At 52.7% G+C, this 12023-nt stretch overlaps 1 protein-coding gene across 7 annotated transcripts in view; it reads right to left on the bottom strand.

Annotated features, from left to right (window-relative positions):
- PIP5K1C (phosphatidylinositol-4-phosphate 5-kinase type 1 gamma) overlaps positions 1–12023 on the bottom strand; it is an 81060-nt gene that overhangs the window by 21473 nt on the left and 47564 nt on the right. For 6 of the 7 annotated variants that reach the window (XM_077121164.1, XM_077121166.1, XM_077121162.1 and 3 more), the window contains exons 3-6: positions 10928–11020; positions 8606–8736; positions 7530–7647; positions 483–635 (exon numbers count right to left, since the gene is read on the bottom strand). In XM_077121164.1, the coding sequence (XP_076977279.1) occupies positions 483–635; positions 7530–7647; positions 8606–8736; positions 10928–11011 (486 nt within the window). In that variant the 5' untranslated portion in view covers positions 11012–11020. Of the gene's footprint in view, positions 1–482; positions 636–7529; positions 7648–8605; positions 8737–10927; positions 11021–11559; positions 11893–12023 lie in introns of those variants that run through there. The other variant, XM_077121165.1, reaches the window with a different exon arrangement.

Below are 12023 nucleotides of genomic sequence, written 5' to 3'. Positions count from 1 at the left end.
TCTGCAGCAGCCCAGAGGGCCAGGTTCCCAGGCTCAGAGGGTGTTGGCAGGGAGGGGCCGTGGCTGAGGCTCAGGCAGATGGGGCCTAGGGCAGGCTACCAGGGCCATGTGACCAGAGAAAAGGACAGCAGTGACTAGACACCATCTGATGGGAGGAACCGCAAGGGCGAGTCTCCAGGGTCCCCCAAGATGGTCTCTCATGGGCCTGTCCAGGAGGGTGGGTCCACTGTTTGGCATCACCTTGGAGCCGCCTGTCCCTGCCGGCTTGGGGAAACAAGTTGGGGCAGAGTGGAATTGCTCAGGGTGACAGGGTTAGAGGGGTTTGTAGCTTGGGCTGGGAGGGGGCACCCTTGGAGGGAAGCTCATGGTGTGGACGAATGAGACCCCCAGCGGGCACCGTCAAGCCATGTGGGCTGGGGGTGGGAGATGCTAGCCCCTCCCCCCGTCCTCCCCACCACAGGGCACTGGATGGGACCACCCACCATGTAGTAGCCAGGAAGCAGCTTCTGCAGGAACTCCGCCTCCTTGTGCATGACCGTCTTGATGATGAACTCGTCGTCGCTGGTGACGTAGAAGAGGGAGCCGCTGGCACCCGGGTTGGAGAGCTCGATCAGCGGCTCGTTGCACAGGGAGTACTGAAAAGGGGTAGGGGTGGGGGCAGTGAGTGGGCGAGGGAGGTCACCACCCACCCACCGTGGGCCCTGGGGTTCTAACGCACAAACGCTTGGTGGCCTCGGGTCTGCAACAGGCCCGAGGATTGGTGGGCATTACCTCCAGAGAGGGGCAGTGACTTGCCCAAGCCCATACAGCAAGGATTCAAACCACAGGCTGTTTCCCTGCTTTCATTAGTTGAACAACCCCCCCCAAGTGTACTCGGGAACCAATGTACCTGGCTAAGACTCTTTCCCCAGCCTCCCTTGCAGCCAGCAGAGGCTACAGAGCTCAGCTTTGGCCAAGGGGCAGTAATCAGATGCTAAGTGGGGCACTCCTTAAAAGGGTGACAGAGCGAATACATGTGCTTTTAAAATTTTTTTTATTTTTATGAGAAGTTGTGTTTTTTTCAGAACAATCCTGCGTCAAATACAGGATTCCCATACCCCAGTCTGCCACCAATACCTTGCACTGGTGTGGCATACTTGTTATAATTAATGATAGCACTGTGGTATGATTATATATTTTTAACAGGAGTTACATTTGTCACACCTGATAAAAGCCGATTAAATAGTAGTATTAACTTTTGTCCATAGCTTACATTAGGCTTATAAATTTCCCCCATATAACATCCTATTAACACCTTGTGTTAGTGTCATATGTTTGTTATAATTCATGAAACATCATTCATATACTTGTGCCATTAACTACAGTCCTTTGTCCAAGTAGGGTTCGCTTGTAGAGTTCTAGGCTTTATCCTTCAATTTATATTCTAGTAAAATATAAATCCTAAAGTTTCCTCTTTTAACCATACTTACCTATACCATTCAGTGCTGTTTACTACGCTCACAATCACGTGTTACCATCACCACCCAACATTTCCAAACCTTACCATCAGCTTAAATAGAAATTCTGCACAAGTTAGGGATCAACTCCCCATTGTCTAACCCCAATCTGTCTCCTGGTAACCTAGATTCTGGAGTCTGACTCCATGAGTTTGCTGGTTATAATTAGTTCATATTAATGAGACCATGCAATAGCTGTCTTACTGTGCCAGGCTTATTTCACGTAATATAATGTCCTCCAGGATCATCTGTGTTATCACATGCATCAGGGCATCATTCCTTGTTAAGGTGGAATAATATTCCATCGTATGTAGAGACCACATTCTGTTTATCCATCTATCAGCTGGGCTGTTTCCATCTATTGACAATTATGAATAATGTCACTATGAACATCAGTGTGCAAGCATCTGTTTGTATCTCTACTTTCATTTCTTCCGTGTCTACACTGAGTGGCAGGGGACTACCAGGCCATATGGTTAATTCTACACTTAGCTTCCTGAGGAATTGCCAAAGCTTCCACAGGGCCCGCACCATTCTGCATTCCCACCGGTAAGGAATGAGCTGCCTCTTTCTCCACATCCTCTCCAGCACTTGCAGTTTTCTGTTTTTTCAATAGTGGTTGTTCGTGTAGGTGTGAGATGCTATCTCACTATGGTTTTGATTTGCATTTCCCTAACAGCTAGTCAAGCAGAGCATCTTTTCATGTGCTTTTCAGCCATTTGTATTCCCTCTTTTGAGAAATATCAGGTATTTTGCCTATTATTTGATTAGGCTGTTTATTCTTCTTATTGTTGAATTATAGGATTCCTTTATTCTGGATAATAAACCCTTATCAGATATGTGGTTTTCAAATTATTTCTTTCACTGAGTAGGCTGTCTTTTCACTTTCTTGACAAAGTCCTCTGATGCACAAAAGTTTCTGTTTTTGAGGAAGTCCCATTTATTTTGTCTTTCACTGCTTGTGCTTTGCATGTAAACTCTAAGAAATCATTGTTTACCACAAGATCTTGAAGATGTGCCCCTATATTTTCTTCTAGGAGTTTTTATGGTCTGGTTCTTATATTTAGGTCTTTGCTCCATGTTGAGTTAATTTTTGTATATGGCAGAGACAGAGGTCCTTTTTCATTCTTGTGCATATGGATATCTGCTTCTACCAACATTTGTTGAAAAGACTGTTCTTCCCCAATTGAGTGGATATGGTGGGCTTGTTTCATCTCCTTTTTTTGCCCTTCTCTCCTTCACACCCACTTCCTGCCTTGTACATTGATGTGACTGCGGGAACCCCAGCAGCTATGCTAGACCATGAGGCGACCTTCTGGATGGAAGCCATAACCCCAAGCACAGCAGACCAGAAAGACAAGGAAGTAGATCTCTGAGGCGCAGCCATCTCTGAGGCATAGCCCCGCCACACCCCCTATGGCCCTGGCATCCCTCATCTCTCTCCTCACTAACGTTTATATTTCACCCACAGATTTACTGTCCACCTCCACCTGCCTTTGGACAATGAGCTCCATGAAGGGAGGGGCTTTTATGTGACTTATTCACTGCAGAGTCCCCAACACTGATCACAGGGCTGTTTCCCTTCTTTCATTAGTTGAACAAACCCCACAGTGTACTCGGGAACCAATGCACCTGGCTAAGACTCTTTTCCCAGACATCAATAAATATAGCCAGTAGACCATCAATAAATGTTGCTAAGTGAATGAGCAAAAAGTAGGGCCTATTCTGCAAGGAAATAATTTCCCTCCCCACTATGTGGGACATGACTTCCAGGGCTGAGAGTCTCCCTTACAACGTGGGGTGTGCCTCCCAGGGATGGGTCTGCCCTGCCACCATGGGACAGATAATGCCTTCTGGACCAAAAGAGGGAAAATATGTATAATAAAACAAGGCATCAGTGGCTAAGAGAGATCAAACAGTGTCAAGAGGCTATTCTGGAGGCTACTCTTATGCAAGCTTCAGTTAGATAGTGCTAATTGCCATGGTTTGCCAAACCCCAACCAACATCACTCCTGTTGACTCTTAAGAAAACTTAGAGCTAGAACTGAGACTCTACAGAAGTTTCATATACTTGGTTTGTCTTCCTGGAACCTCTAATTCTCAGAGGGTTCCTAGATCAGATACATCCTGAAACCCAGAGGGACCAGCCTCTCCAAGATTATCCACTAATTACATCCCCCCAATCCTTTAGTGTCGAAACCCTTTCTCAATGTGGAAAAGTCTGAAAGGGCCTTGCCCAAAGATCCCTGTAGAATGGGGAAAAGATCAAAGGAGAACGAGGAGGTATAACAGAGAAAATGGGATTTAACAAACGAGTATGGCTGCTGAATCACCTATATTAATATTCCTTTTAGCCTCCAGTGTTTTGGAATAGCTAGAAGGAAAAATCTGAGATGGTAGAATGATAGCTCACGACAAACTCTGGGATCTGTTCTGTAAGTACTTGGTGTGTGCTTTGAAAACTATTGCTTTTTGCTTTCTTTGCTCTGCATATATGTTACATTTTACAATAACAAAAAACAGTTTGCCTTGTTTTGTTTTTTTTTTCAAAAAAAAACAGAGCCTGCAGAGTCTGGGCCTTTGGGTTAATGAAATGCAAACCACCACCTGTGGTTAAGGCTGTCTGGGTGGGGTTCTCTGATTCTCGCCCCACTGCCCCCAAATCCTAATTGACCGCCACTGGTATACACACAAGAGGTCACAGTGGGCTCCCCATTGGGCTGACGCTGTCTAATGCTGAGCAGGAATCTGCCGAATGAACAGGAGGCGGGGAGTCGCAAGGAGAAGGGCAGGGCTGGGTGGGAGATGGGTAGAAGGTCTCCTGCGGGGAGCAGCGTGGCCCCTGGGTTGTGGTGAGGAGGCTTTGATCTGAGGGTAAGGAGATGCCAAGAGAACACCCAAGTCAGGGAGTGACGTGGAAAGCATTCTGTCTCCTCCAGAGGCTATCTTTGGCCGCCGGATGGAGCGCGGATGGCAGCAGGAGCTGATCTGGGTGTCTGGGCGGGTGGTGGCAGGGCCTGCCCTGGGCGGTCTAGCAGTGAGGGGCGAGGAGCAGTTAGATTCCGGCATGTTCCACGGCCCAGTTGACGGAATTCCTGTGAAGGCAGCGTCAGGACCGATTCCGGGAGCTGGGGGAGTGTGTCCAAGCCATAGCCGCTGCCAGCCCTGGCCATCTGTCTGTCCCTTCTCCGCCCTCAGCCTTGAGCCACAAATATCCACGTAAAAATACAGGCACCCACGCCCATACTCCTCCATCCTCTTCCCCAAACCGTTGGCAGCCGCTCCGCGCTTTCCTGGAAACAGCAGGACACGGTCAGGCTGGTCCCACGGTGTCACCACACTCCAGGAGACGTGTGACCACCTGGGACAGGGAGACCAGAAGCAGCCTAAGCTTCCCTCAGTGGATCGGGTCCAACTGGAAGGAGAAAGACGCTCTGAAGTCCTGAGTGAAAAAGGCAGCAGAAAGGATGCATCGAGGTCTGTGCAAAAGAAAACCTGCAACATTCGTCCTCTTGATATATAAGTAGAGAAAGTTCTGGAAGCAAACTGCTAACAGAGGGGAATGGGGACAGGGGGGTGGTCTGTAGGCTCAGGCCTCCAAGGCTATGGGGTATGTATGGGGAGACGTGTGGATTTCGGGGTCCCTGTGGATGTGGTAAGGCTGTCAGCAGGACAGGGCTGGAGGCAGATGCCCCAGTGTTCCCCTTCTCTGAGGGTGCCCAGGGTAGGCGACTCGAGGCCAGATGTATCCACCAGCTGCCATCACTTCAGACACAGCCTGCGACCTTCCCCAGATGCGTGCCCATTGTCCCGAGCAGGGGCCTTTCCTTGGGACAGGTGGTGGCCTGGAGCTTGCCGCAGCTCAGAAGAGCATGTTCTTAAACTTAATCCAATCCTGCGCCTGTGAGCCACTGTAAGGTGGGCCTTTTGATGAAGCCCTCAGGATGGCTCTCAATCCTATTACTGGGGTCCTTTATAGGTGGAATGAAAAAGCTAGGGGAAGCAAAGAGTTAAAGGTCAAAGGAACCCAGAAGAGAAGGGAGAGCCAGGATTCCCATGAGCCCTGCCTGCCATGTGACGGGCCCAGACCAAGAGGCCAGCCTTTGGAAGAAAGCACCGCCTAGATGATGCCTTGATTTGGAATTTCCGTTAGCCTCAAAACAACTGGCAAATAAATTCCCATTGTTGAGACCAACCCATTGCATGGTATTTGCTTGAACAGCCCAGGAAATGAAAATGGCATGGGACCCACAGCTGGCGTGAAGCCTGGGACCTGCTGGCAACTAGGCGTTTGGACCTGAACCTCTAGAGTGGGGGCAGCTCATGAATCCCACGTGGCTGAGTGGGGAGCAAGCCCTGGCGGTACTCAGGGCTGGTGGTGGCTGCACAGAGGAGCGGAACTTGGGAATGGGGACCCATGGCAGGGGCCTTGGCCTGAGCAGCTGTCCCCACCCTCACCTGTGAAGAGAGAGGCCCAGAGAAGGCAGCATTAGAGGTGGGGGCTGGAGACCCCTCCAGGGGCCTGGATTCAGCCACACCTGATGCAACCACAGGTGGGGCTGGCTCGGCTTTGCGCCCCCCATCACAGGGAGGGTACTGACCAGGGAAAGGGTGCCACCTGCTGTGCACTGACACCCCCCCAAGCTGGAACCAGGTTTGTGGACTTGCTCCCATAAGCTCCAGAAGGAGCAGTCCCATGACCACCCCATTTGACAGAGGGGGAAACCAAGGCATAGAGGTGAAGTAACTCGTTCAAGGCCACATAGCCTGCGTCTCCTGGGACACAGAGACAAGAACAGGAATGACTGGAAGAGAGAGGTGGATGGATGGACCTCCGACCTCTGTCTCCCTGGGTATCTGGGCCAGTAAGAGTAAGTTGGGGTGTGGGCTCCCCCCCTTCCCAAGAGGCTGCATACGCTGCACCGGGGCCTGGGGATGCACCCCTACTCTGGGGCTGACGGCAGCGTGCATGCACTGGTTGTCCCTCCTGCAGCCAGGAGCATCCCCAGGTGTGGGGACGTGGAGCTCCCGCTTGCCCGATGGGCACGTTCCCGGGGCTCGCCCTCCTACCACGACCCCAGGCTGGAGCCCTCTGGAGTCAGACATGCCCCCCGCAGTGGCAAATACTGGTTGGCAGAGCGCAGTCTCTAAGGCTCCGGTTCCCCAGAAATCAAGATGATCTGAGCCTGAGCTCACAGTGAAAGCCGGCCAAACGCACGAGGAAGAGAGGCACCATGAGAGAGAGGCGCTAGAACCGACAGGCGTCTGCCCCCGAGGACAGCTGCTGCAGTCATTAGACGCAACACATTAAATGCGTACGGAGCCTCTCGTCTATGTATTTTAGGTTTTCCCTGAGACAGAGTTAGGAAATGATGGGTGGACAGGTTTGGAAAAGGATCTCCAGGCCTCTAAGGAACAGAGTATAACCGAGGCACTCAGAGGATGCCGTGGGTACGGCACTCCATCATACGCCTTGCTGCGGCCGTGAGGAGTGCTGACAGTGACTGGAGAGGTCACATGGCAGGGCCTAGGTTTCGAGTTTTCTAATTTGAGATCATAAAGCCACAGCCAGCAGTGGGGAGCGCGGACTTTAAGTTTGCCCCATGTGATGCCCAGTTCCTGGTGTCCTCACCTCACCCCCTGGGCTTGGGCAGGACCTGCCATCTGCTTCTTAACCAGCGGAGGGGACAAAACAGAGGGGACAGTCACCCCTCTGACTGCCTGTCATGTCTCTTTCGTTAGCAAGCAGCCATAAGGAGGGGGCCAGGTGGCAAGAATGGAGGCCTCCAGCCCACAACCAGCCAGGAACTGGGTCCTGCCAATGATGACATGAGCTGGGAAGCAGGGCCTTCCCCAGCTGTGTCTCTGGCTGACACTGTGACTGCAGTCTCGTGGGACTGGCAGCAAAGAATCTAGCATGGCTGCACCCAAGTAACCAGCTGAGAGAAAGTGTGAGATGATAAATGTGCATTGTTTTAAGTCACTAAGTTTATAGTAATTCGTTATGCAGCAATAGCTGACTCATACACTTACCAAGTAATCATCTGGCCGGATCCCAAAGAGTTCCCGGAAGTAGCGGAAGGCGACGGGTGCATAAGTCTTGAACCGGAAGTCCTGGAAGTGATGGGCAGGGGTGAGGTTGCTGCCTTCACTGTGGAAAAGACACAGAAAGGAGAAGCCCATGAGGGACAGTGGTGTTTTAGAGCCTCTCCCAACTCCCTACCAACTCCCAGTGGCCCATCCATCATTCCCTGGCCCAGGACAGTGCTTCTAGGTGAAGAACTTCTAGGCTTCTCAAGATGTCCAATATCCAAAAGCCACATGGGATTCCTGACGGGACAAAGAGGCTGTGGGCAGTCTTGGGTTGTCCCCCACTAACTGTTCACCCCTTCTTCCATTAGCATTAGGAGTTCAAAATGTAGGATGGTGGTAGAATACTTGCCTTCCTTGCAGAAGACCTGGGTTCAAGTCTCAGACCATGCCCCAACCCCCAAACAAAATATAAAAAAGTGAGATGGGCAAGTGGCTGCCAGAATAAGACTGTTTCCCAGTCTCTCTTGTAGCTAGGCTGTGTGATGGCATTCTGACAAATATGGACTGTATTTTGAGAAAGGAGGTATGAGTGAAGCAGAAGTCACGTGCTATTTCCTGTTTGTCCCCTTAAACGGAAGAGGTATGTTCTCCCTTCCTCCTTCTCCCTGATGTTGTTGGAATGCATATGTGATGGCTGGAGCTTGAACAGCCCACTTGAGTCCACAGCTTGGAGAAGCTGCATATTGAGGATGGCAGAGCAACCAGACAGAAAGAACCCGGGTCACCAATGATGCACAGCCACCGGATCGGCTCTGGGCTATCAGATTTACAAGAGGGGGAAAAATAAACTTCTCTCTTGTTTAAGCCACTATTGTATTGGGTCTCTCTGATTCAATGGAAAGGTAATATCCGGAGAAACACAGGGTCTGAGGACAAAGTCAAGGAGATGCCAGGAGAGGGCCAGAGCTCTTCTCAGAGGGAAGGGAGCTGGGAGGATGGGAGAGGGTGTTTCGAATTAGAGGCATCTGGTGCCTATTCCAAGGGCCAGGCACTCCCCAGGTACCCCAGGGCCCTACCTGGGGAAGAAGATGCTCTCCACCACATAGAAGTCCTGCATGAGCACATCGCGCTCCGGCTTCGAGCTCAGGTTGCCCACTGTGTAGCCGATGCCCAGCTGGATGGCCCCCTTGAGGGTGGAGGAGGTGGTCTGTGGGGAAACCCGGGGATGTCAGGACCTCTGTGGGCTGGCCCTGCCCACCCTCAGCACCCCCCAGGGTGAGAGCCGGAAGGAGAGGCCCCGTTGGGACGGGATATCAGGAGGGCAGGGACTGGCCTCCCGCCTGCAGCTTTACCCCGGGTTTCCCCTAAGGCGCTGTGGCCCTGGGACGCCTGCCGGGCATCTGGCCGGCACCAGGCCCCATGCTGGCATCGGCTCAGGGACACGACTCACTCTCAGCACCACCTTCCGGAAGTGTCCGCCCAGCCAGGGAAGGCGAAGATGCCCACCCGCCCTTGGGCTCCACACAGGGAAGTGGCCTCGTGGTGATTAGGAATTCCACTGAAGGAAAGTTTCCAACGCAAACACAGCCCCACACCCCTGTCACACCACACAGGGCCCTGCTCCGCTGCCAGGATTGGGGGGTGGCAGAATTCATACAGCAGTGTCCACACTCTTTTCACATCAGTGCCCTGGGTTCCTTCTAGCGCCTTCCACACAGTTCACACGGGTACTCTGGGTGAGAGGCACTGCCTCTCTGTGCCTCAGTTTCCTCATCTGCAGATGGGGATGGAGGTGGCAGCACCAGCCCTTCCAAGGGCTGCCGTGCATCGATTCGACAAAAGGCACTGAGGGCAAAGCTTGCACATGCTTGAGAAGCAAGAGCCATCTCTGTTTCCCCTCCCATCTTTATTAAGGCCATCACGGGAGTCCTAGGCAGCAGGTTTACTCCAGCACTCGGCTTTCCAGTCTACTCTGGTCTCCGGGACTCCCGTGGCCCAGCCGAGGGGACAGGGAAAGTGGGTGGAAGTCAGTTCTCGCCGCTGGAGCAGCCCTTCCTTCCTTGCTGGGCTCGCCTGGGTGAGCAGCTTGCCTCTGCGACCGAACCCCAGCTCCTGCCTAGCCCCACTGCCACCTCCATGTCCAACCCTCTCAAAATGCCATCAACTGAATAGACATTTCTCCAAAGCAGGTCCAGGCAAAGGCCACAGGCACAGGAGAAGCAGCTCGACCTCATTAGCCATCAGGGAAATGCAGATCAAAACCACAGCGAGACTCCACTCTATCCCAGCCAGGACGGCCAGAATGGAAAAGATGGACAACGGCAAGCGCTGGTGAGGACAGGGCGCAATCAGAACCCTCACCCGCGCCACAGGGAAGGGAAAATGGTGCGGCCACTTTGGAGACAAGTCAGGCAGTTCCTCGAAAGGTTAAGTTCAGAGTCACCATGTGACCCAGCAATTCCACTCCTATGTATAGACTTGAGAAGTGAAAACTTATCCAACTCGCACATTAATGTTCTGGAAGGATCCGTAATTGCCAGGGAGTGGAAACAGCCCAAATGCCCTTCGGTGGATGAGGGGACAAACAAAATGTGGTCCAAGCACAGACACAATGGAGTGTTATCATTCAACCATAAAAAGGAATGAAGTTCTGAGACATCGTAAAAACACGAAGCTCAGTGAGAGATGCCATACACAATGGGCCATGTCTTATGCAATCTTTATATAAAATGTCTGGAACAGGCAAAGCTAGAGACAGAGTAAAGAGGCTGGTGGATGCCAGAGGCTGGGGGGTGACCGGTAATGGGTTTGGGGCTTCTTTGGTGGGGGGATAAAAATGTTCTGGAATGCAATAGTGGTCTTGGCTATACAACTCGGTGAAGATACTACAAACCACAGAACTGTACCCTTTAAAAGGGGGAATTGTTTGACGTGTGAATTACATCGCAATAAAGCCGCTATGTTAAAATAACACCACTGAGGCAGGGGCGTTTACAGCTTCTTGGGCCCTCAGCCAGGCGCACCCTAAGAACTTTCTGAGGGGAAGGGTAGGGGAGCTGTGATTCCCTCACTCTCTCAAGGAGGCACCAGGACTCAGAGAGGCCGTGCTTGCCCAAGGTCACGGTGACCGCAGAGCCAGGGAAGTCATGGAGAGCCTTGCCCACAGTTTGGGGTAACCACGGTGCAGCAGGAAACCCCTCTGTCCCCCCACCAGGGTTTCAAGGCTCAAGTCCTGCCGAGATAACCTCTGCCTTGAGCCAGGTGTGCCTGGGCTCTGCGCATTGTGTGTGGAGGAGAGATGCTTCAGAGAGCAGATGGGCTCCTATGATACTAATAGAGACCCATCCCTGCTGTCCACTGCTCCTCCCAGCAATACTAGGCTAAGAACAGTGACAAACCTTCTTATAGGTGGTTTCGCCAGATGCATCCACGCCTCGATGACCCAACTTCTTCCCGTGGCCAGGACCCGGCTGTCCAGTCATCGATGGCACCTGGAAAACAGGAAATAGGAAACAGGAAGTATTAAAAATCAGAACTGTGGTCAGAATCCTGGTGACAAAGGGGCTTAGTCACCAAGCCCCAGGGAATCCTGGGCTGGGCCTCTGCAGGGCAGGGGAGATGGACTGCAGACTTGGAGTGGAGTCTGTCAGCCCGTGCCACGTCCAGCATTTAAAATCTAGAAGAGCTTACATCCAGCTCAGGGCTTCCAGCTTCTTAAGAAAGGTGGGAAGACTGAAGGGCTGGACTCCCTCCGTGTGCAGGGGCCACACGCTGCCTTTATCTCAGATGATCCTTCCCTGGGTACTGTGGGCACCTGGGGTATGGGTCATCCCATGGGGGCCGTCCCGGGCACTGGAGGGTATGGAGATGCCACCCCTGGCTCTGCCCACTTGATGCCAGCAGCTCCCCTCCTCCCCATCATGACAACCACAGATGTTGCCAAGTGTCCACTGGGGCAAAGTGGCCACGGATGAGGGCCCTGCCCAGGACGACTGACCTGAGAGCAGGCCCTCAGGTTTGAACCACCTACCTCTGCTCAGGAAGGATGCTGTAGGAAGGGGCCCGCAAGGAGGCAGCCCAGGAGATCAGGGCAGGGACAGTCGGGCCTGCAGGGCTGGAGTCCCTGAAGGAACAACCTCTGTGCACCTGTGGCCTACAAGGCCCATCTGGCCACCTGTCTAGAATGTTCCCACCAGCTTGACCCATATGGCACCTCTCCCCAGGCAGCCACCGGACTCCAGGAAACCCTGTCCATTCCCCACACCTCTTGCCCATTCCCCATCTCTAAGTGCAGCCCTGAGCAGCATGTTATCCCACTGGCCACCAGGGAACCCTTCTGAGGGAACCCCTCCCACTGCCACCACCATCGCTGGTTCCCTATTGCCCTGGCCAGCGTCTGGGCCTGCCACCCGCCCACCCCACCCCCCACCCCCTGCCTCAATGCCTCTGGGCCATCTCCCCAGGGCCTAAACCAGCCCTGGGCTCTGGACAACA

Source organism: Tamandua tetradactyla, chromosome 11 (genome assembly GCF_023851605.1).
Source record: "Tamandua tetradactyla isolate mTamTet1 chromosome 11, mTamTet1.pri, whole genome shotgun sequence".
NCBI lineage: Eukaryota > Metazoa > Chordata > Mammalia > Pilosa > Myrmecophagidae > Tamandua > Tamandua tetradactyla.
The sequence above is the reverse complement of the archived record's forward strand: the minus strand, read 5'-3'. Positions and strand labels throughout refer to the sequence as shown.